Source organism: Engraulis encrasicolus, chromosome 12 (assembly GCF_034702125.1).
Source record: "Engraulis encrasicolus isolate BLACKSEA-1 chromosome 12, IST_EnEncr_1.0, whole genome shotgun sequence".
Taxonomy (NCBI): domain Eukaryota; kingdom Metazoa; phylum Chordata; class Actinopteri; order Clupeiformes; family Engraulidae; genus Engraulis; species Engraulis encrasicolus.
The window spans coordinates 7784854-7809715 of record NC_085868.1 but is presented as its reverse complement, the minus strand read 5'-3'; the positions used below and the strand labels follow the sequence as shown (position 1 = coordinate 7809715).

The 24862-nt window shown below is 44.2% G+C and overlaps 5 protein-coding genes across 7 annotated transcripts in view; 4 read left to right on the top strand and 1 right to left on the bottom strand.

The window, feature by feature from the left end:
• Positions 1-7846, top strand: part of lmo7b (LIM domain 7b) — a 62576-nt gene extending 54730 nt beyond the window's left edge. For both annotated transcript variants that reach the window (XM_063211567.1, XM_063211566.1), the window contains 9 exons: positions 704-811; positions 1246-1451; positions 2278-2322; positions 3132-3184; positions 3751-3943; positions 4199-4495; positions 5435-5546; positions 6494-6596; positions 7152-7846. In XM_063211567.1, the coding sequence (XP_063067637.1) occupies positions 704-811; positions 1246-1451; positions 2278-2322; positions 3132-3184; positions 3751-3943; positions 4199-4495; positions 5435-5546; positions 6494-6596; positions 7152-7171 (1137 nt within the window). In that variant the 3' untranslated portion in view covers positions 7172-7846. The remainder of the gene's footprint in view (positions 1-703; positions 812-1245; positions 1452-2277; positions 2323-3131; positions 3185-3750; positions 3944-4198; positions 4496-5434; positions 5547-6493; positions 6597-7151) is intronic.
• Positions 7847-7930: 84 nt separating this feature from the next.
• On the bottom strand, positions 7931-9388 carry gnrh2 (gonadotropin-releasing hormone 2). Its single transcript, XM_063211565.1, has 3 exons — positions 9251-9388; positions 8626-8709; positions 7931-8310 (listed from the first exon to the last, which is right to left on the bottom strand). The coding sequence occupies exons 1-3, from the start codon at positions 9386-9388 to the stop codon at positions 8272-8274; spliced, it is 261 nt and encodes an 86-aa protein (XP_063067635.1). The 3' UTR covers positions 7931-8271.
• A 4510-nt stretch (positions 9389-13898) lies between these two features.
• LOC134459262 (uncharacterized) lies at positions 13899-15127 on the top strand. Its single transcript, XM_063211564.1, has 4 exons — positions 13899-13966; positions 14107-14159; positions 14250-14981; positions 15062-15127. The coding sequence occupies exons 1-3, from the start codon at positions 13944-13946 to the stop codon at positions 14963-14965; spliced, it is 792 nt and encodes a 263-aa protein (XP_063067634.1). The 5' UTR covers positions 13899-13943; the 3' UTR covers positions 14966-14981; positions 15062-15127.
• Positions 15128-18668: 3541 nt separating this feature from the next.
• Positions 18669-19917, top strand: LOC134460024 (uncharacterized). 2 transcript variants are annotated; one of them, XM_063212509.1, is made up of 4 exons: positions 18669-18753; positions 18892-18944; positions 19036-19747; positions 19853-19917. In XM_063212509.1, coding segments are annotated over exons 1-4 (789 nt in total). In that variant the 5' UTR covers positions 18669-18730; the 3' UTR covers positions 19854-19917. The 2 variants fall into 2 exon arrangements, with proteins under 2 accessions (XP_063068579.1, XP_063068578.1); XM_063212508.1 differs by having other exon boundaries at positions 18670-18753; positions 19036-19767.
• Positions 19918-22297: 2380 nt separating this feature from the next.
• Positions 22298-23597, top strand: LOC134460025 (uncharacterized). Its single transcript, XM_063212510.1, has 4 exons — positions 22298-22367; positions 22497-22549; positions 22636-23363; positions 23536-23597. The coding sequence occupies exons 1-3, from the start codon at positions 22345-22347 to the stop codon at positions 23346-23348; spliced, it is 789 nt and encodes a 262-aa protein (XP_063068580.1). The 5' UTR covers positions 22298-22344; the 3' UTR covers positions 23349-23363; positions 23536-23597.
• Positions 23598-24862: the final 1265 nt, after the last annotated feature.

Below are 24862 nucleotides of genomic sequence, written 5' to 3'. Positions count from 1 at the left end.
AGGTTTGATATAGGTCTGTAGTTGTTTAAAGAATTCTGATCTAAATTTGTCTTTTTTAGGAGTGGCTTTACCATGGCTGTTTTGAATGAGCTTGGAAAAATGCCTGTAAGCATAGAGGTGTTAACAATTTGCAGTAAAGGTGCTGCTAAGCAACCAAGTGTGTTTTTTAGCAGATATGTGGGGATCGCGTCAAGGCTGCAGGTAGACTGCTTACTTTCCCTGACTATTTTACAGAGGTCGTCCTCTGTAATTGGACAAAACTTTTGGAAGCTCTCAGGTCTCCTAGGGGGGTTTAACCCTCCCCTCGGTGTATCGCCTGAGTGGGCGACAGGGGTTGCTGCGTTTCCACCTTGGATGCCTTCTCTAATGTCGGCAATCTTTTATTAAAAAATCTAGCAAATTCCTCGCACTTGGATGCTGCATTTAGGTTGTTATTGCTATGTGTTGGATCAATCCCTAAGGGATTGTCTATGGACTTCTAATTTAGTTTTCCTCCAAAGACGCTCGGTTACTCTGCATTTTCTTTTTAAGGTATTTAAAGTATAATGTAATGTAATGTAAGGGAGGGGAAGGGAATCTCTGAGGGAAGGGCATTCAATGATCTAGGAGCAACATGTGAAAATCCTGTGTAAGATGAGTGCACAAAATTTGGCATCACTGCAAAAAGTGTGTGCGTGCATTCCTGTGTGTGTGTGTTTTTCAGGAGAAGTATGAGCGTGATCAGCAGAGGCTGGAGGACGAGTGGCGGAGAGCCCAACAGGAAACGGGTGGTGATGCCAGTAACCATGACGGCGGACTCAGGGGACCAGAGGTGGGGGCAGCTTCAGAATTTATTTAATAAAGCAAAAAATCATTTGGTCATTACCAAAAATGGAATGTTGGAGGAATGGAAGTGTGGTTGCTGAAGTTCAATTGAACTGAAGTGTGAGCATGAGTAATACTACAGTGTCCTCAAATGTCCATTTCAGTGTTCTGCTAAATGCACACTGGCTTCTTCATGGACTTGTTAAGGAAAACATGAACATGTGTTTTACATTTACATTACATTTAAATGTGATGTAAATGGTGTTCAATAGAAGAAGTAATAAATGATGTGGAATAAATGAAGTCTCTATAACGAATTAATGATTAGGTAAACTTGGATAATGCTGTTCACTAACCCCCCCAGATGAAAACGAACAAGTAGATGCATAATACGCATAACCCTCTACTTGATTCTAATTTACCCATCCTCTTTCCTCTCAGGAGCACAGGGACTTTGAGAGGGCCAATGGCACCGCGCCCTTGCCTTATTCCAGCCATTCCGCTGCCTCCAGGTTTGCAGCCCCCAATCAGCACATCGAGGGGGAGATCCTTGTGAAGGCCAGGGAGGGGCCATTGCTCAACGCTGCAGCACCTCTGCCCCAGGGGGCGGGGCATGATGAGTATGAAGGCTCAAACACCAATCAGTGGTGAGGAGCAATGTCTCATGACCTGCATCAGATTATAGTTTTTATTTTTCCTGTATTGACCCTCTGGCAACATGTTTTTATTTGGAGTAATTGCCACTAATGCCAATGACGAGCTTTCCCTATTTGTTGTTTGCTTGAAAGTGTAATATACTCATTACTCGCGGTATGGGACACAGAATTGGGAACACCTAGATCAATCCTTTCATTTCGACTGAATCAAACAATTGTCAAAGAAAAACAAATGATTGAATCAAACAGTAACATGGCCCAGTCGCCTGTCTACATAGTACATGCCTTTCTGCATTCAGTTACAACTGCACACACATGCACATAAGGAAGGAAGAGGTGGTGGGTTTTAGATGTACTGTATAGTTTTAAAATACTTTGCCCACTGGACTGCAGTACATTAAAGTATTTTAGTCTATTATTGTCACAGTTCACGTATTGCTCTTCCTGCAGTGTACGCTGCCATGTCCCGGAGACCCTTTGGGATGGGGATGCTTGCACAGGATTTGCCAGTATTGTGTGCATTGTCTTCTATATGGTTGCGTTTCCTGCAGTGTATGCGGCTTTGTCCTCAGAAGCTCTTTAGTGCGTGTGCGTGTGTGTGCGCCCACAGGATTTACTAGTCCTGCGTGCATTGTGTTGCAACTGTGTGTGCATTGTGTTCTGTTTGGATGTTTCCTGTGTTTAACGCTGTAAATCAGTTTATTGTACGGTATATGCGTGTGTGTCCTGTGTGTATGTGTACATTGTTTTTTTCTAAATGTGTGTGCGTCTCCTTGTGTGTCCGCTGCTGCTGCCCTGCTCTGCTGTTCTGCTTCAGGCCTGATGAGTCGTACGGCTTTGCAGCGCTCGCTCCCGCCGACAGGTCAGTGTTCCATCCAGAGTCTCCGCGACCCCAGAGGTCACCTCTACCTAGGGGTCAAAGGCCAAACTCAGGGAATCCGTGTCAATAATATAAGACATGAGGGCGTGCGTGCGTGCTCGCCTGCTCGCTCGCACAGGTGAGTGTCTGTGTGCACACAGAGGTTTGTGACCTCAGACAGTCACCCAGCTAATGCATACTGAATATTTTTTTCCACCTGAAACGGCACCATAGACCACCATAGACACCTGCGCAACGCCGAAACGCGTTTGTGCAATAAACATTTTACTTGAAAAAATTGACATGAGGATTTGGGCCAGCACCCTCACAATTGAAGTATTTAAGAGTGGAGCCTGCTCTATATTGGATACGATGTGGATTGTACCTTGCTTTTTTGGGCCTCACCGATCAGAGTCCTTGATCCATGATCCACAATAGTTTTGTCATATGCAATTGGATTTCATATACTAATAACTGTGTTGACACAAACATGTACACATTTTTTCTCTAGCCCATGAGTTGCAGGTGTGTCTGTCAGTAATCTGAGGCTAATTTGAAAGCTTGGTTTAGATGGGGATCTACTTCATAGTGGGGTCATTTTGTTTACAGGTATTGTGTGTGTGTGTGTGTGTGTGTGTGTGTGTGTGTGTGTGTGTGTGTGTGTGTGTGTGTGTGTGTGTGTGTGTGTGTGTGTGTGTGTGTGTGTGTGTGTGTGTGTGTGTGTGTGTGTGTGTGTGTGTGTGTGTGTGTGTGTGTGTGTGTGTGTGTGTGTGTGTGTGTGTGTGTGTGTGTGTGTGTGTGTGTGTGTGTAGGACGAAATCAAAGTCTACCCCAACACTGGACTTCTTCAACAAGGAGGAAGAAGGTTTGTGTACTCACTCACTCACTCACTCACTCACTCACTCACTCACTCACTCACTCACTCACTCACTCACTCACTCACTCACTCACTCACTCACTCACTCACTCACTCACTCACTCACTCACTCACTCACACATGCCGTCCACATAAACTTGCTCGCACAGAGATTTGTGTTTGTGTTTGTGTATGGGATATGGGATACATTTACCGACCCATACACACATCCTGTCTTTCTCCTTCATGCCACAGTCGCATTTGTCATTGATTCCAACACTGGTGCTTTTACATGCTCTAAATGACCATACAATGCACACTGTGCTTTCCCGTTACCTACCATTGCAGTTGCTGACATGACTTTTTATCTCACTGGTGATTTTTTTTATTTGCTGTCCCTGTTTTCTGAATGTTGTGCATGTACACTTGTGTTTGTGCAGATTGTGTTCTTAATGTTTTCTCAACTTATCACTTAGAATCAAATAATGTAATAAAATGTCTCATCATAGCTCTTCTGTGTGTGCCCGTGCGTGCATGTGTGTGTGGTTGCCTCATCTTTCCCTCCTCACCGCCAGATTCCCCGCGTGAGTTCAATGTGGAGAAGAAGCTGGGGCAGCAGATGTCTCAGGTGGAGTTTGAGCGGCAGCAGATCCTGGACGAGATGCGCAAGCGCACGCATCTGCACAGAGACAGCAGCTGGATCCGCCAGCGCAGCTCCAGCAGCAGCTACCAGAAGGAGCCCATCCTCACTGGACCCTCTGTCCGGAGGTCAGGGACACCAGTTTTTATTTATGTACAGTATGTAAATTACTTCAGCAGAAAGTCCCACAGCCATGAGGTCAGGAATGCTCGACACCATAAACACAAATTAGAATCCCATAGTCAAGAAGGCAGTGGCAAACACAGGCGACTGGATACGCCAGCGCAGCTCCAGCAGTAGCTACCAGAAGCCCATCCTCACCGGGACCTTATTCATGTGTTGTTATTACTGTACTTATTCAGTCTTTTGATCCAATCTCTCAGATTCGAGTCCATGGATGACCTCCACAGCGGCAGCGGTTCCTGGACCAGGCCATCCTCGGCCGCCTCCAACCACATGAGACCCCACTCGGCCCTGGGCAGCTTCGGGGGATACCGGGGCCCCACGGGCCGCTACAGCATGGGGGCTATGGGCATGGGTACGGCTGGAAGCTCCTCCACCCTGCCCACCTCCCTCTCGGCCAGCTCCGTGAGACAAGGGCCATGGACCCGGCCGGCCTCCACCTCCCCCACCCCCACACCACTCCGGGAGGAGCAGGGCGGCTTGCCACAGCGCATGAGGTACAGTAATGGCTGCTCTATACGTACATTCACATACTACGTTAATGTAGAGAGGGAGGTGGCACACACAACTGGAGGGGAGGGACAGCAACTTTTCCTGTTTCGAATGTGGCCTATATTTATACATCCACATGGCATTATTGTTGTCCATCATTTATAGTCTACGCACACACTCAGATTAGTGATCAATTACTTGTACTGTAATTGCTCCACACAATTGCACACTCAAACGCATGTACAACGTACAGCTGTAATCTTACACTCACCACAGACTTGCATGTTAAATTAAATTTAAAAGCATATTTTTTATAAGTATTAACATTTACATTTAAACATTGAGTAGCTTATATTGCTTGCCATCAACATCATCTGTGTGGATGTCATAATGTGTGTGTGTGTGTGTATTTAAAAGCACTTTGAGTCAGCTGTATCGTTGTGATATTGTGCTATATAAATACATTTAATTAATTGATTGAACAGAACAAAATGTGTTTTGACCGTTCTACAATGATTGTATGTGAGGTCAATTGTAACCCATGCTAACCATTCTTTTTACATCATGTATTCTTTGTGCATTTGCCTTTTTGGTTTCTTCTATTCAACCTGGGCCATTATCTGGGAGTTGACTTGTATGAGTGTGTGGTAACTGTGTCTGTGTGTGAGACCGTGGGTCATGTCTGGGTTTTCTTTGTTTGGTGTGTGTGTGGTGATCCGTGTGTACTGTATGTGTGTGGTAACCTGTGTGTGATGATCCGTGTGTGTGTGTGTGTGTGTGTGTGTGTGTGTGTGTGTGTGTGTGTGTGTGTGTGTGTGTGTGTGTGTGTGTGTGTGTGTGTGTGTGTGTGTATGTGTGTGTGTGTGTGTGTGTGTGTGTGTGTGTGGGATAACCTGTGTGTGTGTGACCCGTTTGTGACTGTAACGGACACCCCCTCCCCACAGCAAGCCGCTGAGTGGCAGGAGGATGTGTACGCGCTGTGAGCGCCCCCTAGCGAAGGGGGCTGCCATGGTCATCGAGTCCCTGGGCCTCTGCTACCACCTGGTGTGCTTCAAGGTGAGGTGGGCAGGCAGGCTATGACCTTGGCCCACACAACCAGACCAGTACCATCTAGGGTACTTTCCGTTATCCTGACTCCCGTCCTCAAACTGTGCTTGTGGGCTTACGCTTTGCTGACATTCTGCCATTGTGGAGAAAACTATAAAGTTTCCCCGCTGTCAGCTTAGGCACAAGAAGTTTTGGGGGACTTTCCCCCATTAAACATCTTTACTGCGAATGAGAAAATAACCTTTTGAATTGTGCTTTTGAGAGATATTGAATCTTGCGACATCATCACGAGGCCACTCAAAGGAGGATGGCAGTTTGGATAATGGACTGGACCTCTAGAGTGACAATTCTAGCCTAGCTGGGTATGGTCTGTTTTGGGTCAAAGGTTGTGCCTAGTTTCCTGCTAACCTGCTAGCCAACATCGCACATCACTGGATCGGGTCTGGGTCGAGCCTAGCTTGCTGCTAACCTGCTAATCTTGCTACTGCTAACCTGCTAATCTTGCTACTGCTAACGTTAACTGCTGAAGAGGAATCACCCAACACAGCCACATCCACTGCTGCCAGTGCACTTGGTCTCTTGCTTGATGCTCACTCCTTCACTGCCCCACCCTTTTAATTTTTAATAATTCTCTCTCTCTCTCTCTCTCTCTCTCTCTCTCTCTCTCTCTCTCTCTCTCTCTCTCTCTGTGCAATTAATCCTAATTGCCTCAGTTTAGGTACGCTTTCCTCTAGCCGGCACTCCTGGGATTGGTGCGAGGTGCTGTCTATCACAGTCTGCTCTGTTTTCATTGGGCGCTCTACCGGGTGAAGGTTCCATCCCATTGATCTTGGGAGCAGTGCTTTAGTAGTGACTCCACCGGGTCTTGGTAGCTGCACTGTAGTGTGTCCGTGTGCGTGGGTTTGTGTGTGTGTGTGTCTGATCTCATATCTCCTCCTCCTGTTCCTCCTCATCAGTGTGTCAGCTGCAGAAGTGAGCTCCGGCGCCCAGGACCTGGTTCCCAGGTGCGAGTCCGAAACAAACAGCTATACTGTGACTCCTGCTACGGACGACTCAGAGGTGAGCAGCATTTTTGTGTTTGCTGTATTGTCATTCTTTTTTCCCTCTTTTTCGTTCAACTTTTTGTTTTCATGTGGTTTTTTTATGGGTAGCTGAGGGTGTGTTGGTCAGGTGGGAAGGTGAGGAGGGGGGGGTGGAGTGGGGGTTAGGGCAGAATTGTTTGATGCTGTGTGTTCTTTCCTTGCATTCAAAATAAAATAAAAATTGATTTACAAAAAAAGCGGTACACCAGCAGGGGCCCAGCAATCTCTCAGAGATTGCAGTTACATGCAAGGGATATTACAGTTTCAGGATCTTGTTTCTTATGTGGTTTAAAACAATTCCAACCTATTTTTTAAACATGTGTGGAAGAGTGTTGTGCTACCGAAATAGCCACGGACTATGGTCACATTCTGAATTCAGCAGTAAAGAATTTACATGACTCGTGACTGAGTACTGCCAATATTCTGTTTAAAAGCAGAATATTCCCTTCATGTAATTCAGCTATGAAAATTCCCAATTTCAGTCGTGATACTAGAATGTGTATCCATAGAACTTTTCCTTTGTACTTTACAGCCCGCCCTGCCCCCAAGTGACCAGAATAAACCCGAACCAGGAAATGACCTTCTCTACTGATCTGTGATGTTCTGATTGATGATGTGGACCAAGATCAGAGTTCTGAACATGATCATCATACCCCTGCCTCTTTAGTAAGACGTCCCCTTAAAACAGACACGCACACACGTACACACACACATGCTTGTTAATTTTGGCAGTGGGTAGATGTGTTCAGTGAAATGTTCTTTGCTCACATAGCCAGTAAGTCTTTTTGTCTATGGCTTTTTGTATTGTTGAGAAGAACTTTGTTTATGACCTGATGAGAATGTGTCTGCCTATACTGTATGTCCAGTTTGTCTGTCCAATGGATACATGTGTCTGTCTGACTTTGACTGGGGATGAATTGAATTGCCTTGTGTTTTACATGTACATGTATGTGAATGTATGAAGTTTGGGTATTCCATTGACATAGCTTCTTTCCTCTGAAATGCTTAATATATATCACATATTTAAGTATATTTAAATGCACTTGATAGTAGGTTTGATGCACTTTTTTAATCTATCACATGATCTAATTCTTGAACTTAGGGAAGTGAAAAGTCTTGTATCATTTGGGCATTGGAACGGGGAAAGATTAGTGTATTTTCAGACTTTAACATTTGAGAATTATTTGTAAATAAAATGATTAAATAATAAAATAAGTTTTACTGAGACCTTGAGAATCGGTTTCATGTTTGACTTTTGACATGGATGGGGCTGTTTGACTTTTTTGCTGACTTAAAACGCACACACACTAGTCAGATCACACATGATGGTTTAATAATGGTAGAGAAATTATAGCAAACATGCGCAGCAGATCCCGTTGGCAACAGACTATTAGCTGCTAATAGTTGCATGATGCATGGTGTATGACACGATTCTGATAATCAACAAAACAATTTGAAAGGGGGAAAATGACGTTTTGTTTGGCATTCATCACACTGTACAAGATTTGTTGACAAGGTCATTATATCCAAAGGCGATCCCAGTCACATGGGCCTCTTGACTGGAACACACAAAACAAATGGACAAAGACTAGAGATCACTCGACCACTGACGCTCTCTACACATAGGAAATGTCTCAGCCCAGCCAGCGATGTCACTTCCTCCTCTGGAATTCTCTCGTCAGGGCTTCCAACTGTGGAAGAAAACAGAAATTGCATTCAAAATCAAGACCGCTTGGATATCACACACACACACACCATACCTCCGCCCATGCATGTGTCTAAGATGTGAGTGGATACGTCAAGCGTTTGAATGTGAGCGAGAAGAATCTTTGAGTGAATTTGAGATTTCCATCTGATTTAACAGATTTGTGTGAGGCGTCATCACATTGATGGGTGATTAAGGTGCAGATAAGATCTAACAATGATACAGAGAGAGTATGTGTGTGTGTGAGGGTAGAGATAGGGTAATGGTGAGACAGCCACAGGTTTCCACAGGTGAGTCTCACCAGGATGCTCTTGAGTAGGTTCCTCCTCTGGGGCCGCAGGTAGCTGCACTCTCCTGCCTCACACAACTTAATCTCCTCCGAGACCTGGACACACACACACAGTTTATTCTCCTAGGTTTACACACCAACATGCTGTTTTTTGTTTTCCTGTATATCTACAATCTTTAACTCATCCTAGATTTATGCAGAGACGGCCCCAATTTAGGTTCTCCAAACAACACAGAATAATCTGCACGGCTGATGTATTCTGCCCTGCTAAAGCAAAGTGCAGTAACTACGGCAACATTTAAACTGAGTAAAATGCCTTCAAAGCCTTAGTACAAAAATTAGTTTGGATATTGTAGTTACTGCAAATTGAACATAGCAATATCTCTTAACGGGATACCATTTTCAGTCTAAACTCTATTTCGACAATATATGTAGTTGCTGCACTTTGCCTTTGGGGCACAAAATCTGTCAATTTCACGGATTGTGCGAAAATACAGTGCCCCTGGTCACGGAAGTGTTTTCCGTGACGGACTCAGGGAAAACACAGCCTTTTTCTGCCTTAAAATAGTATTTGTTAATCCTGCTTCACTTCAGAGTGGAACTGGTGCAGTGGAAAGGGCCCATTGTTCCCACCCACCTGTGCTGAGTTGAAGGTGTCCACATCCCTCTTGCCTCCTGGGTACCATCCGTGAGACCAGTGCTGAGCCCCAGACAGCTCTACACCCAGGAACAGGAGCACGGCTGCCAGCAGGACCCACCTGTACCCACACACCATCACTGGAGCTCTGGACACACACACACACACACACACACACACACACACACACACACACACACACACCGCAATAGTTGTCTTCTTCATTCATGTGATGACACTCTCAACATCACTGGAGATCCGCACACACACACTGAAACAATTTCTGTTCGCTTCCACCCCCCATCCCTCAAATACAATCTCTTCATGTGATTGCGTAGAATCTACTGCACACTGCACACATTACTCACACAGAAGAATTTTGACGGAGAGAGAAATGTCTTACTATTATTACTATGTTTCAGTATGTGCATTGCATATACACCATCACAGGCATAGGTGTGCACAGATAGTGACGAGATTTTGCTAAAGCACCTGTTCATTTGCCCTACTGTACAAAAATGCCCTTTTTGAAAGTTTTTTTTTTAGTCACAATGTAAGTCTACTGTGGTCCATGCTGAAATGATCATCTACAAATTCTTGATGATCAAAAGGCTGTGACAATAATACACAAACATACTATACCTCTGTACCACCTGCCCCCGAAAATGTCTGTCCACGACACTGACCAAAAAAGCAGTTTAATATGAATACCTGCTGTGGCATTGCCGTGTGTTTTGCTCAGAAGGGCATTATACAGCCATCACACATGATTTTTTTTCCCAGATATTTCCATTGTAACTATTACGATTATTGTACAGGCTGAGCTTTCCACTTAGAAAAAAGGATTTCCCAATCATTAGAAATTGCCATTCACATCTATGAATGTGATTATATTTACCAAATCCACTGAATTGGATTTAATTTAATACAAATAATGGTGGTAAATGTACAGTAATGAATACATTCCCTATTCAGTGCCTCAAAAATACACATCTGTCAAATGAGACAGCAAAAACGTACAACAAATATGTGTACAGTAAATGATGCAGTACTCAACATCTGGGAAGAGGATATTAAATTAAGCAGAATGGTTCCACAACTCACAGTGGCTCCACATTGTCTGACCATTTCCTTTATGCTTGAATTTAAATTATACACTGTAACTGCTAAAAGTGGTTATAAAAAGAAAAATCTTACAAACATTATCAATAGATCAAGAAAAATAACTATTACATTCTTCCCCTTCTATTTTTTTATCAAATGTGTGTAAGATAAAGTTATTAAAATTTCTTACGCTTATGCTGGAATTTCAATTATACACTGTAACTGCTAAAAGTGGTTATAAAGAGAAAAATCTTACAAACATTATCAATAGATCAAGAAAATAACTATTACATTCTTCCCCTTCTAATTTTTTTTTCAAATGTGTGTAAGATAAAGTTATTAAAATTTCTTACGTATTTGTAGTTGAAGGACTTTCCTCAGCCTTTCTCTCTGTGGCAGATATTGTTGTGTGGGCACACCTAAAACAAACTCTTCTTCCGTTGAGAAACTCTTCTTCAGAATCTACTCTCTTTCTACTCGTTCTTTCTCTCACTCCCTTCTCTCTTTCTGTCTATTTCTTTTGCTGTCTCGATGTGTCCCTTATCTGTTTCTCCTACTGTTTCAATGTCCACCTTCTCGTCTTCTCGTCTCAGGTGCTGTTGGCTCGTATTGTCATTTGAAGATGTGGAAGTGGTGTGCTGGCATCTGATCACTCCTCTGTTCCTCCTCTCGCTCCTGTCTCCTAATTTATGTTCCCCCAGGATCCGGCTTCATCACGCACTCCCTACCCCACCCTCCTCCTCCTCACCCTTAATGGTGAATGGTGTACACAAATGCACATACGCACACGTCCTCATGCCCATCCTCTTCCTCTGACATGTATATCACGCACACACACACACACACACACCATCCTCTTCCGCTTCCTCATCCTCTCTGTATGTCATTCACACAAACACACACACAAGCGCGCGTGCACAGAGACACATTCTTCCTCATCTCCATCCTCTTCCTCTCTGTATGTCAGACTCCAGTGTCGGCAGAGTCTGGGCTGTGGTGGGCTTGGGTAAGGTCTTGTCCCACACACGCACACACACACACACACACACACACATGTGCGTGCGCGCACGCACACACGCGCACACACACACACACACACACACACACACACACACACACACACACACACACTCTTCCTCATCTCCATCCTCATCCCCTCAATATGTCAGCATCATCAGCGTCAGGGCTGGAGTGAGGTGGGGGGTGGTGGTGGTGAGGGGCTGTCTGGTCTTTGTCCTACGTTGTGCTGTGCGTAAGAGCGGCTCAATTCCAATTATCATCTCCAAACAGCCGTGATCCGCGCGTGCCCCCACCCTGTGGACTCGCAAGTCCCAGCCTGACCCAACAGAGGACACACACACACACACGCACACACACACACACACACACACACACACACACACACACACACACACACACACACACGCACACACACACACACACGTCCCAGTCTGACCCAACACAGTGGCCCAGAGGAGATGGACATGACTCATCCCATTAACCCCTAGCTAGCAGGAGATGGTGTGGACAAGGTGGCTAGTTACGGAGATGTGGGTAAGATTTGGACACAATGAGAGATGAGAGTGGAGGGAGCAGCGTTGAAAACCAAGTACAGTGTAAGATAAGATAACATTTTGCTGTCTGTTACATGTGTCACAGAAAAAATGCTCAGACATGGGTGCAGTCATGAATTACCATTCACACAAAAAACTTTTGGTAATATTTAAAACAACAATAAGAACACCAGGATACTATGGCGGTAACATGAAACTGTGTGGTAACGGGAGGAATGTTTTAGAAGAGATTCTTCTCACATTCAATATTCTGTGGAATATCAATTCATTCTTAGCCATATACGTCACTCATCACATGTGAAGGTCACCTTTTACACAGTGGACAAGACAGTATTTGTCAATATGAATCATACAGACAGTTTCTCTTTTCTGCATCTTAAAAGTTGTCATAATGATCAAATCAACAGCCCTGATCCCATCCAAAGGCACACCACATGATACATGAATGTAATCAAAGAAAGGAGAAATTTATTGGAAAACATTTCCTCCAGAATATTTCAAAGGACAAAACAATTCTCATTAAGGCCCATGTTGGGTCCCATTGATCTCTTGGAAAATTGGAATTCTTTGAAGAGATTGAAAATGGCGTCTTCGCTGCACTGTCTTGAACGTCTTACTCAGAGAGATGTGTCGGCGTTTAATATTTTATTCACACCTGTTAGGAAGGGCTAAAAGGGTCATCTGAACAACCTCGTGTCTCATCTGTTCCGGAAGGATCTGGCCGGCAGGGTCTCCCGTCCTCCTTGTTTTCTTGTGTCAATCAGGTGTGTGGACACAGACGTAAGCAGGGGACCCAGGGGACATGGAAGGAGGGCGAAAGCAAACACCACACACACACACATAAGCACACACACAAAAACACACACACACACAGAAGCACACACACAAAGACACACACACACACACACACACACACACACACACACACACACACACACACGATCTAACAGGTGCACATTGAGGAGTGCAGATGAGCTAGAAAATTGGTGTGTGCGGGCGTGTGTGTGTGTGTGTGCGGGCGTGTGTGTGTGTGCGCGTGCGTGCGTGCGCGCACGAGTGCATATGTGCATGCTTGCATTTGTATGGAGGATGGTGTGTGTGTATGTTGCGTGTGGGCGGCTTGAGGTGCAGGCGCATGCAGGCTGCAGAGGTGAGCGTGGCCTAATTGGTGAGTTTAAATGCTCTGTGTGTAACACTATGGCTTTGGTTTGCGTGCATATAAAGCAGAATGTGACTGCAGACAAATTGGTCAGGTTAAAAAAGAAAAGAGTAGATAGATATATCCGTGTATCACTGAATGCCCTGGTCTTCTTGACTTCTTAACAGAGGGCAAGGAGTAGGTGGACTAGGAACAAGAGGTGATGACCTCCACTAAATACACACAAAACACACACACACACATGCACACACAGACATATGCATAAAAAAATTTGGAAATGGAAAAATACGAACTCATGCCCTCTTTCTATGATCCATATAGCCGAAATGTTGGAGGATGAAGGAAAGCCTGGAGAAAGCGGTTATTAGTGAACCTAAATTATAATCGATCTCTGTCTCTAGAATCGATCTCTGATTGTCTGATAATTTCAGATTTCGTTCTCCGCAACAGCTAGTATTCAACAACCAGATGACCTAATTTACAGTTAAACAGTCAATTACCTGGTGGAATTGGACAGGTAAAACCAGGTGATTTAGAATATGTGGTACTGGATTGTAACTAATGAATCTAGGTTGTCCATCACTGATGGGTTGTCAAACACTTTTATTTGAACGAATACCTATCCATTTCAGTTGAATTAGTAATAATTGTATGCATTTGAGGGCTTGATGGAAGTGCCTGTTTTCAGCCCTTCGCAGAGGAGGAGAATCATCTCCTCGTTAGTAACGACACTCTTTCAGCTGAACTCAGCTAATGGGTCCAGCCTCTGATTGGCTGGCACCTTTAGCTTTCCCTTTAAATTGCCCATTGCAACTTCTGTTGTTGTGTAGGTCTTGTGGTTGAGCTGCCAGCAACTATGGAGTTTGGGTTGCTCCTGAGGTAATGTTTGAGCTTTTTTCTTTACTTTGTGTGCACTGTCATTCTATGGTATGGTTTGTAATGCTATTCCTTGACCATGGTGTGTATTGCACAAGTATCAGGTGATTTTGCTGATGTCTTTCCATCTTCCCCAATTTCAGGGTTCTGATTGCCTCTGCTGTGCTGTGCAGTGTGCATTGTTTTCCAGCCAAAGGTGAGACATTTAAAACTTAATTACTAACTCCTGGTGTGCATTTTTATGATTTGCATTGAAATGGTTTCATATATGATTTATTTCTTAAAGGACGTGATGACCAACAACCCCAATCTCGTCAAGATGAAATGACCACTGAGTTTGACCCAGGCTTCAACGCCTGGTTGCAGGAGCAGCTTGCTGCTGCCCAAGCTGAAGCTCAAGTAGTTGCCTCTGAACCTATGAGTACTCAGATGCCTCCTGGTTCTGGGCCAGAAGATATGGGGTATGACCCAAGAATCTTTGAGCCCCTTCCTCTAGAATTTGGTGAAGGTGATCAGAAAAGCTCTATGGAGCCAGCAGATACTGATATGACGACGATGCTGTTTGAAGAGCCCAGTGCAGTGTATTATCCACCAGAGCCAGTCTACAGGGCGGGTACAGTCATTCGCCGCCTGGCTACATCTGAACAGGGCAGGGAGGCATCCAGCTTCTTTGACAGCGGTCCCCTACACCGTGCTCCTGTTCCTCTGGCAGCTGCAAGCGTAGAACCTGAGGCCCATTCTAATGTGGGTCTACCTGGGATGGAACATGACGATGAGTTCTTCCAAATGTTCATCACTGGCCAGCTTCCTCCTGGAACCGTGACCCACTTCAGTTCTACCTACGAATCTGGAAGGAACGCCTGGACGGACATCGGCTTCGAGAGGTTCCCCTCTGCCCCTTCTGCATCCATGAATGGTCCAGTTGGCCAAAGCAAAGGGTCTCCTGTCTCAAAGGCTGGTTCTCAGGGTTCTCAAGATCCTCCTGCCAAGAAATTTTGGTGACCACGAGAATTTCCATGTAAGTGTTTTCCCCCTCCTTAATATTACTATTTAATAAGTATTGCGACAATTTTAACATTCTGTATCTTTCTGTTTCAGAAGCCACCTCCTCGACCCCAAGTTTTCCTTCCAAAAATGATTGAATAAATTTTTACTGATTTCAAATTGGTGTCTGTGCGCTCTTTGAGAATGGGTCTAATTCTAAAGAAGGCATTTCTTAGAAGCTTATCACATTCTTCATGATGGGGAGAAATAAATTAAGATATTGACATACTGTCATTTCAAGTGAGATGGTTGGGCATTGCCTTGGAAAGTTGGTTTCCATTGGCTTTTTTTCTTTTTTTTTTTTTTTTTTAAGTCAACTGTTCCAAATGGGTCAATTGAATTTTACAACACTACTATAAACCACATCCAGGTGTGTTGAATTTTTTTTTTTTTTTTTAATTTATGAAATGTTAATCGGTGCAAGAGTTTTTCTCTGAATAAGAAGTGCCTAACTTGTCAGCCCAGTTTTAGAAGTTTCATTAATGTTGCTTAAAACTCGTGCAGAATTTTTTTTTTTTTTTTTTTAGCTGACCCACTGCTAGGGAATGGGGCTAGTTTTTGCAATGACTGTCTACCTGTAATGTTTTTGGTCACTTGTGGAAAGCACCAACCACCATGTTCATCCTCTGCACTGAGCAGGAAGCAGGCCATCTGCTTTCATCCACTAAATCACACATGGATGCATTCATCCAATGAAATGTCAGATACAAGGTTCAAGTTTGGCTGTCATCCAGTCCTAAAGTGCACGTCTGCCATGCATGTGGGGGAAAAGCCGACAACCCCGTTTCTGCCAGCAACTTGGGTTCAACTCCTTTCACATCCCAGTACACACTAATACACAACCGTATCTCTTGCCATTTGTGAAATCCTTACGAAAAGAAAAAAAAACAGAACAAATCAACTATAAGCTTTGTGGTGCCGTCACGATATAGCCTTGTTTGACGTGGATGGGTGACGTAAGGGGAAATTGACAATTGGGGTAGTTTGGTTCTCGGGGGAAGAATAATGAGGGCGGACATCAACAATCAAGCGTGAGTGAAGGCAGAGAATTTAGAATACAGGGAGAAGGTTCACACTGATTGGTTCCCATTGTAGCCAGTTAGCTTTGCATGTATACTGCAGTTCCTATGGAGTGTCCACTAGTTGGCGAGCGCCGATAAGTCTTTCATGTGGGAAAATGTATGGAATACATAAGGGAGCACAAATGCTAAATACATTGCTAATGCAATTTCCAGTCACAAATCTCATCAACAAAATATGCCTGGTTAACACTATTGCTGGTGTTTAATGATAGGCTGTGTTGTCAAATCTTTAGTTTTACAGCAATGAAGAAGATTTCGACCTGTACTCGCTAGCATCCCGCTAATGTTTATGGGTTTGACCACTCATAAATTGAGTTTTGTGACCCAGTATATAATAATCTAGTGGCGCAAAATAATCGAAACGCTACTCAAACGAGGTCTTATTATTTCTAGCTTCGAGCTGAATATTAATATTTCAGGGCAAAAAATGATTTAAAAAAATAAAAAAATATAATAGTAGAAAACTCCATGGACATCAATTCATTTCGCACTTGTTCGGAGTAGGGTTAACCATTTGTGGCTAGTAGCTAGTTCAGTGAGTGAACACCCCCTGGTGAAGGGTAACTGGAAACGGGACTCAAGGTTAGGGTTAAGGTTAGGGACAACGTTGGAGGAAGGGAGAGATGACATGAAGCTGACAGGACGACAGGGCTCCCCTCCCGGAATGCACGCTGCTCAGGTGCTCGCTCTCTTTCACCCTTTCTCTCACCCACTCTCTCACTCTTGTAGCCTACGGACGACAGCGAGTGTTGCCCAACCGCGAAAAACGAGGCTATATCGTGACAGCACCACGAAGCATATAGTTGATTTTTTTTTTTTTTGCAAGACTGGACTCTAATACATGGTTTCTAAATTTTTGTTTTCCCCTGGCTGCACACAGCTCAACTTCTGATTGCTGGAAACTGCTGTCGGTCAAAAAATTAGCTCACATGGTTGGCTGCCAGTGTCTTTCCCCTCCTCACAACACAATGAGTGCGTCTTAATATGCGACCTTGCCTCCTCCACTCGCCTCCTCCACTTGCTTCTCGTCATGATTACATCACTGACAACAGCATTATATTTCAATATCTTGTAAAAGCTCAATTGTAGAGTCTTTTTCTCATTTGCAATTGGGATGGTGAATGAAAAACAGTCCCTCAAAAGTTGTTGTGGCTAGGCTGACAGCTGGGAAACTTTACATAAAGTAACAAAGTAAACAAAGTAAACAAACATAAAGTCAATGATAACTTTCCATGTGAGAAAATGTCAATGGCTTCTTAGACAGAGCCACTGTGTGATTTTCTGACATTCCACAATTAATTTGAACTGAATTAGTGATACTTGTTTGGATGTGATGAGATGATGGGAGTTAGCCTGAGTATCATCCTCCGTAGTGACCGCGCTAGCTCAATACTTTCGCTTGCTGACCACGGAGTCTGACCCTGCAGCCACCCCCGGCAGTTGGAAATTATCTCACTTAATGAGGGAATTAGCCTTTCGCAAAACCCCTCCCACAAACGGCCGCCAACCAATCTGAGCTCAGCAACGGTAACTAAGGAGTGTAGAACTTGTCGAGGTCCGTCAAAAACCTATGATTTCAGGGAGACATACAACGTGTGCCTATGGCACCGTCAGGGTCCGACACCATCTGAAGATTAATTAGGACCTCATTTTTTCACTTTCCCGAAGCAAAAACCTCAAGCGGACTGATAACAGGGATGGATTAAGCCATGTGAAGGCTATTAGCTCCAGGTGATCATATTTAAAATTAGCAGGCTAACTGTGCAATCGTCTTGTTTGCTAATATAGCCCCCTTCCCCCTTGCATTTAGCTGGCAGAAAACGTACCCTAAACAAATAATCAATGCATCGCTCAGACTTAAGGACAATATTATATGATATTATAGTATTGGATCCACGGCATTATGATTCAAATTTTATTGAGAAACTACTAGTTGCGTTGTTTAATATGCGCCAAATGCACAGCCCACGGAGCAGCCCCCACCCTCTCTCCTTCCCAGTTTGTGTCTGTGTATATGCGTCGAGTGTGACAGCAAAAAAAAGTAACACTGAAATGGGGCTGCGCTTGTTCCAACCTTGTTATGAAGATATTAACTGTCAACTAAAACCATTAAAGTGAACAGAAGAGAAACGCCCAGTGTGACTGCCCAAGAGCTGCGCAGTGTCAGTGCCGAAAACCCTTCAAAGGTCTTGGCGGACGGCAATGTCCCAGTTTACACCAAGCACTATCAAATGTCCTGGTTACAGATCACATCGCCATCATCAAGTTGTTGTATTTCAGTTGTAAGAGGGCTTGGGGAGGGGCTTAGACTATCAGCGAGCCTATTGGCTGTTCATATACTGAACGAATATCTGAATTCCAACTGCCAGGGGTGGCTGCAGGGTCAGACTCCGTGGTCAGCAAGCGAAAGTATTGAGCTAGCGCGGTCACTACGGAGGATGATACTCAGGCTAGATGGGAGTGCCTGTGTTCAGAACTTATCAAAGGAAGAAAGCATCTCCTCGTTAGTCACAACCCTCTTTCAGCTGAAGTCAGTTACTTAATCAAGTCTCTGATTGGCTAAACCCATCATCTTTCCCTTTAAATTGTCTAGTGCCACTTACACTGTTGTGTAGGGCTTGGGGTTCAGTTGTCAGCAACTATGGAGTTTGGGTTGCTTCTCAGGTAATTGTTGGCTTTTCTCTTCCTTGTGTGAACTGTCATTCTACAATGTGGTTTGTGATGCTATTCCTTGGTCATAAGTGTGTATTGTCCAACTGTCTGGTAATTTGGCTGATGCCATTCCATCTTCCCCACTTTCAGGGTTATTTTTGCCTCTGCTGTGCTGTGCAGTGTTCATTGTTTTCCAGCAAAAGGTAAGGTATTTAACCTTTTTTTTATTTTCTCACTCCAGGTGTGCATTTTCTGTTTTGAATCTGCTAAATATATGCTCTTTTTTTATTTAAGGATCTGATGGCCAACAACCCCAATCTCCTCAAATTGGAATGACCCCTGAGTTTGACCCAGATTTCAACGCCTGGTTGCAGGAGCAGCTTGCTGCTGCCCAAGCTGAAGCTCAAGTAGTTGCCTCTGAACCTATGAGTACTCAGATGCCTCCTGGTTCTGGGCCAGAAGATATGGGGTATGACCCAATAATCTTTGAGCCCCTCCCTCTAGAATTTGGTGAAGGTGATCAGAAAAGCTCTATGGAGCCAGCAGATACTGATACGACGACGATGCTGTTGGAAGAGCCCAGTGCAGTGTATTATCCACCAGAGCCAGTCTACAGGGCGGGTACAGTCATTCGCCGCCTGTCTACATCTGAACAGGGCAGGGAGGCATCCAGCTTCTTTGACAGCGGGCCCCTACACCGTGCTCCTGTTCCTCTGGCAGCTGCAAGCGTAGAACCTGAGGCCCATTCTAATGTGGGTCTACCGGGGATGGAACATGACGATGAGTTCTTCCAAATGTTCATCACTGGCCAGCTTCCTCCTGGAACCGTGACCCACTTCAGTTCTACCTATGAATCTGGAAGGAACGCCTGGACGGATATTGGCTTCGAGAGGTTCCCCTCTGCCCCTTCTGCATCAATGAACAGTCCAGTTGGCCAAAGCAAAGGGGCCCCTGTCTCCAAGGCTGGATCTAAGGGTTCTCAAGATCCTCCTGCCAAGAAATTTTGGTGACTACATTATTTTCCATGTAAGCGTTCCCCTCCCTCCCCCTCCTTAATATTACCATTTTAAGCAGTGTTGCGACTGTTCTAACATGTGTATTTCTGTTTCAGAAGCCACCACCTCAACAAACTTTTCCTTCCAGAAATGATTTAATAAAATGTTTACTGATGTTAAATTGGTGTCTGTGCACTCTTTGAGAATGGGTCTTTAATTCTAAAGCCGGTTTTTCTTAAAAGCTTTTCATACTCATGAGGGGGAGAAATAAATTAAGATGTTGACATGCTGTCTTTCAGGTGCAATGGTTGGGTACTGCATCGCCTTTGCAAAGTTGGTTTCCATTGTCTTCTTTAAACAAAGAACTGGTCCAAATGGGTCAATTGAATTTTACAACACTACTATAAACCACATCCCAAGTCTTCTACTTTTTTAAAAAAATTCTATGCAATGTTAAATCAAATACTGCAAGAGTTTTTCTAGGATTAAAATGAAGTGCCTTACTTGCCAGCCCAGTTTTAGGAATGTCATTTAAATGTTGTTTAAACTTGTGCTAATCCTTTTTACTTGACCCAAGGCTACGGTATGGGGCTAGTTATTGCAATTACTGTCTACCTGTAATGTTTTGGGTCGCCTGTGGATAGCGCCAAATATGTTCATCCCCTGCACTGAGCAGGTCATCTACCTGCTGTCATCCACTAAATCACACATGGATGCATTCATCCAATGAAATTTCTGATACAAGGTTCAAGTTTGGCTTTCATCCAGTCCTTAAAGGGACAGTTTGGTCAATTTCAACATGCAGTTGTATTGCTCACGCTACCCTTGACTTGTCAGTGCCTGGTGATGCCACATTTTTCGGCTCAGCCCTTTCCGAGATATGAGCAATTCTAATGGGGGCAGCGTTTGTTTACATTTTTAAAAAATGAAACATAGGCCAACTCCAAATATTTTCCCAAAAGGTACTGCTGTTTGCTAGTTGTCTGCTGATGTTTTATAACCTTTTGGATGTTTTTGGGAATTAATAAAAATGTTTTTTTGAAATGTAAACAAAGAGCTGCCCCCATTACAATGACCAGGATCTCGGAAACGGCTGAAGAAGAAGAAAAAAAAATCCCAGGCACTGACAAGTCCAGGGTAGTGTGAGCATTACAACTGCATGTTGAAATTGACCAAACTGTCCCTTTAAGGGCACATCAGCCATGCATGTGGGGAAAACGCAACAACCCTGTTTCTGCCAGCAATTTGAGTTCAATGCCTTTCACATCCCAGTACACACTAACAAATGGGCTGTACATTTTTGTTTTCCCCTGGCTGCACACAACTAAACCTGATTGTTGGAAACTGCTGTCGGTCGAAAAATTTGCTCACATGGTTGGCTGCCAGTGTCATGCCCCTCCTCACAACACCGTCTCAATAAACAAAAAAAACATAGCACCTCATTGATGCTGTTCCTTGTTATTTTGCTAACACAGTAATCATTTATGGAATAGATTTGAGTCTGAGCAGAGTAAATGCTTTTAGAATGAACTACTTCGGATAGAACTTCGGATTAGAATGAACTACTTTGAGCGGTTAGGGCGTCAGACTTGCATCCCAGAGGTTGCCGGTTCGACTCCCGACCCACCAGGTTGGTGGGAGGAGTAATCAACCAGTGCTCCCCCATCCTCCTCCATGACTGAGGTACCCTGAGCATGGTACCGTCCCACCACACTGCTCCCCATGGGGCGCCACTGAGGGCTGCCCCCTTGCATTGAGGAATAAATGCAATTTCGTTGTGTGCAGTGTGCAGTGTTCACTTGTGTGCTGTGGAGTGCTGTGTCACAATGACAATGGGAGTTGGAGTTTCCCAATGGGCTTTCACTTTTCACTACTTTAGGTGGCCTTTAAAACTGACAAAGACCACATGGTTCCATTTCAGCTGTAGCATCTTTCCAAAGACTTTTCTGATCTATATCTTGGTGCTATACCATGACCACTCTGAAGAAGTTGGAGATCGAAAGGAGGTACTCTAATGCCGCATTCCCCAACGGTGGAAGATGGGATATTTCTGACCTCCTACTTGCTGAAATGCATTGGAACGCCTGTTGAAGCGGAATGTTCAAGTCACGAGCTGGGGCCAAATCGAAGCACCCCGACTTTGAAATTGTGACGTCAACACTGCAATGAATGATCGTGCACAGTGGTATGAATAGTTTAAGTTTGACTCGCTGATTGGAACGCTTTCAAGTGGGAGATAGCTGCCTCCTGGCATGCAGCATAAGAGGTTGGCTCAATTCCAAGTCTGGTTAACAAAAAGTCAATGATAACTTTCCATGTGAGAAAATGTCGATGGCTTCTCAGACAGAACCACTGTGTGAAATTTTGACATTCCACCAATTAATTTGAACTGAATTAGTGATACTTTGGATGTAATGAGATGATGGGAGTGCCTGTGGTCAGAACTTATCAAAGGAAGGAAGCATATCCTTGTTAGTCACAACCCTCTTTCAGCTGAAGTCAGTTACTTCATCAAGTCTCTGATTGGCTAAACCTTTCTCTTTCCCTTTAAATTGTTTAGTGCCACTTACATTGTTGTGTAGGGCTTGGGGTTCAGTTGTCAGCAACTATGGAGTTTGGGTCACTTCTCAGGTAATTGTTGGCTTTTCTCTTCTTTGTGTGAACTGTCATTCTACGATGTGGTTTGTGATGGTTGGTCATGGTGTGTATTGTCCAACTATCAGGTAATTTTGCTGATGCCATTCCATCTTCCACTTTCAGGGTTATTTTGGCCTCTGCTGTGCTGTGCAGTGTTCATTGTTTTCCAGCAAAAGGTTAGACATTTGAACCTTTTATTTTCTCATTCCAAGTGTGCATTTTCTGTCTTGAATCTGCTAAATATATGATCTCTTTATTTAAGGATTTGATGGCCAACAACCCCAATCTCGTCAAGATGAAATGACCCCTGAGTTTGACCCAGACTTCAACGGCTGGTTGCAGGAGCAGCTTGCTGCTGCCCAAGCTGAAGCTCAAGTAGTTGCCTCTAACCCTATGAGTACTCAGATGCCTCCTGGTTCTGGGCCAGAAGATATGGGGTATGACCCAACAATCTTTGAGCCCCTTCCTCTAGAATTTGGTGAAGGTGATCAGAAAAGCCCTATGGAGCCAGCAGATACTGATATGACGACGACGATGCTGTTGGAAGAGCCCAGTGCAGTGCATCATCCACCAGAGCAGTTCCCAGTCTACAGGGCGGGTACAGTCATTCGCCGCCTGGCTACTTCTGAGCAGGGCAGGGAGGCATCCAGCTTCTTTGACAGCGGGCCCATACACCGTGCTCCTGTTCCTCTGGCAGCTGCAAGCGTAGAACCTGAGGCCCATTCTAATGTGGGTCTACCTGGGATGGAACATGATGATGAGTTCTTCCAAATGTTCATCACCGGCCAGCTTCCTCCTGGAACCGTGACCCACTTCAGTTCTACCTATGAGTCTGGAAGGAACGCCTGGACGGACATTGGCTTTGAGAGGTTCCCCTCTGCCCCTTCTGTAGCCATGAATGGTCCAGTTGGCCAAGGCAAAGGGGCCCCTGGATCTAAGGGTTCTCAAGATCCTCCTGCCAAGAAATTTTGGTGACCACAAGAATTCCATGTAAGCTGGTTTCATTACTTGCAGTACATTATCTAGGCAGGGTTGCAAAGTAATCTAACCTGCTTTTGGTGACCATGACAATTTCCATGTAAGGTACCTTCATTAGTCTCACAGACTATATTATCCAGGAAGTGTTGTGAAATGTTTTGACATACCGTATTTTCTGTTTCAGAAGCGATCTCCTCGATCAAGTTTTCCTTCCAGAAACTATTTAATAAACTTCTACTGACTTCACATCAGTGTATGTGCTGTTTTTCTGAGAATAGTTCTCAAGCAAATGTTACTTTTACATTCCCCAGTCTTTTTGGTGACTTTAAATATTGGATTTCTATATGCTCGTTTCAATAATGGTTCTGAATATCGCCTCAGAACCCCTGAGGTTTTCTGACATGTATATTTTGCATTATTCTATAGTGTAAAATTGCATTGACCTTTCTGGGTTGAACCTGACTTTTTTTTTTTTTTTTCCTTCTCCCCACAGTAACTGAACATTTATTTTGAGATTCAAGCTTATGTTGTCATTTTAGGGTTAGAGCTACTGATGGGGTGACCAAAATTTGCTATTGTGGATTTAGTACGACGTGCATTCCTGCTGACTGGGGCTTGTGTTTTTTCAAATGCCTTGTTAAACAGTTTGCAACTTGGCGTCTAGTTTTTATATATCTGAATGGCACCCAGCCTTTTGTCATGGCTTAGCCACGGGTGCTGTCTTCTTGGGGTGATATATAGCTATTTTTCATATTTGGTATCACCACCTACTGAAATGTTTGAATGGTGGCGATCTGATGAGAAGAAGTGGTCCTAACTATGACTACTTCATTAAGCAAAAAACATTGCATTCCAGCTTAAAACAATGGCATGGTTCAATAAATTCACCCTGGGTTAATTGGGATAACTTTAGAAAATACCCATGGCTGAGTTTTATATTTTTGGAGCCAAGCAAATAACCTGGTCCTACCTGACGATGACGTTGTTCGGGGACGCGCATTGTCTTCCAGCCCAACCACAGACCTATATGCATGAACGGCCATCCGGGTACTTTGCTTGTGAACGTGCATTACGCCCCTTTGTTGGGGAAACAAGCCGAATGTCTTAACTTGCATGCTACATTATTTGAACAACCGGCAACACGCCACGTTTTCGTTTATTCTTTCCCCAACACCATCAATTCACTTGCATTGGCTTTTCCCCCAATCTTTTCCCCGAAAAAAGGGTGTAACACACATGGAAAACGTCACGCCGTTCATGCGTATATTCATTTACGTGCCCAACACTAAACTCATGCATGCGCTGAGAGCAATGGCGCACCCACCGATCGTCATGTGCGAATTGGTATCGAATATAATGTGAATTTGTGAAAATGGCGAGAAGGAAGTGCCTTGCTAATCGGCGAAACCAGAGAGAGTTTATGGGTAATACGAGAGAGGAATCTCGCTACTTTTTCCGGGTGGTACTGTCCACTAAGTGGCGCCATCCAGACAGCGCAGAGGAGCGCCAAG

Coding starts and splice junctions, on each gene's coding strand:
- LOC134460024 (XM_063212508.1), top strand. CDS start 18,731: ATGGAGTTTGGGTTGCTTCTCAG. Junction 18,754..18,891: donor GAGTTTGGGTTGCTTCTCAG/GTAATTGTTGGC, acceptor CCCCACTTTCAG/GGTTATTTTTGCCTCTGCTG. Junction 18,945..19,035: donor TCATTGTTTTCCAGCAAAAG/GTAAGGTATTTA, acceptor TTTTTATTTAAG/GATCTGATGGCCAACAACCC.
- gnrh2 (XM_063211565.1), bottom strand. CDS start 9,388: ATGGTGTGTGGGTACAGGTGGGTCCTGCTGGCAGCCGTGCTCCTGTTC. Junction 8,710..9,250: donor ACACCTTCAACTCAGCACAG/GTGGGTGGGAAC, acceptor GTGTGTGTCCAG/GTCTCGGAGGAGATTAAGTT. Junction 8,311..8,625: donor ACCTACTCAAGAGCATCCTG/GTGAGACTCACC, acceptor TTTCTTCCACAG/TTGGAAGCCCTGACGAGAGA.
- LOC134460025 (XM_063212510.1), top strand. CDS start 22,345: ATGGAGTTTGGGTCACTTCTCAG. Junction 22,368..22,496: donor GAGTTTGGGTCACTTCTCAG/GTAATTGTTGGC, acceptor TTCCACTTTCAG/GGTTATTTTGGCCTCTGCTG. Junction 22,550..22,635: donor TCATTGTTTTCCAGCAAAAG/GTTAGACATTTG, acceptor TCTTTATTTAAG/GATTTGATGGCCAACAACCC.
- LOC134459262 (XM_063211564.1), top strand. CDS start 13,944: ATGGAGTTTGGGTTGCTCCTGAG. Junction 13,967..14,106: donor GAGTTTGGGTTGCTCCTGAG/GTAATGTTTGAG, acceptor CCCCAATTTCAG/GGTTCTGATTGCCTCTGCTG. Junction 14,160..14,249: donor GCATTGTTTTCCAGCCAAAG/GTGAGACATTTA, acceptor TATTTCTTAAAG/GACGTGATGACCAACAACCC.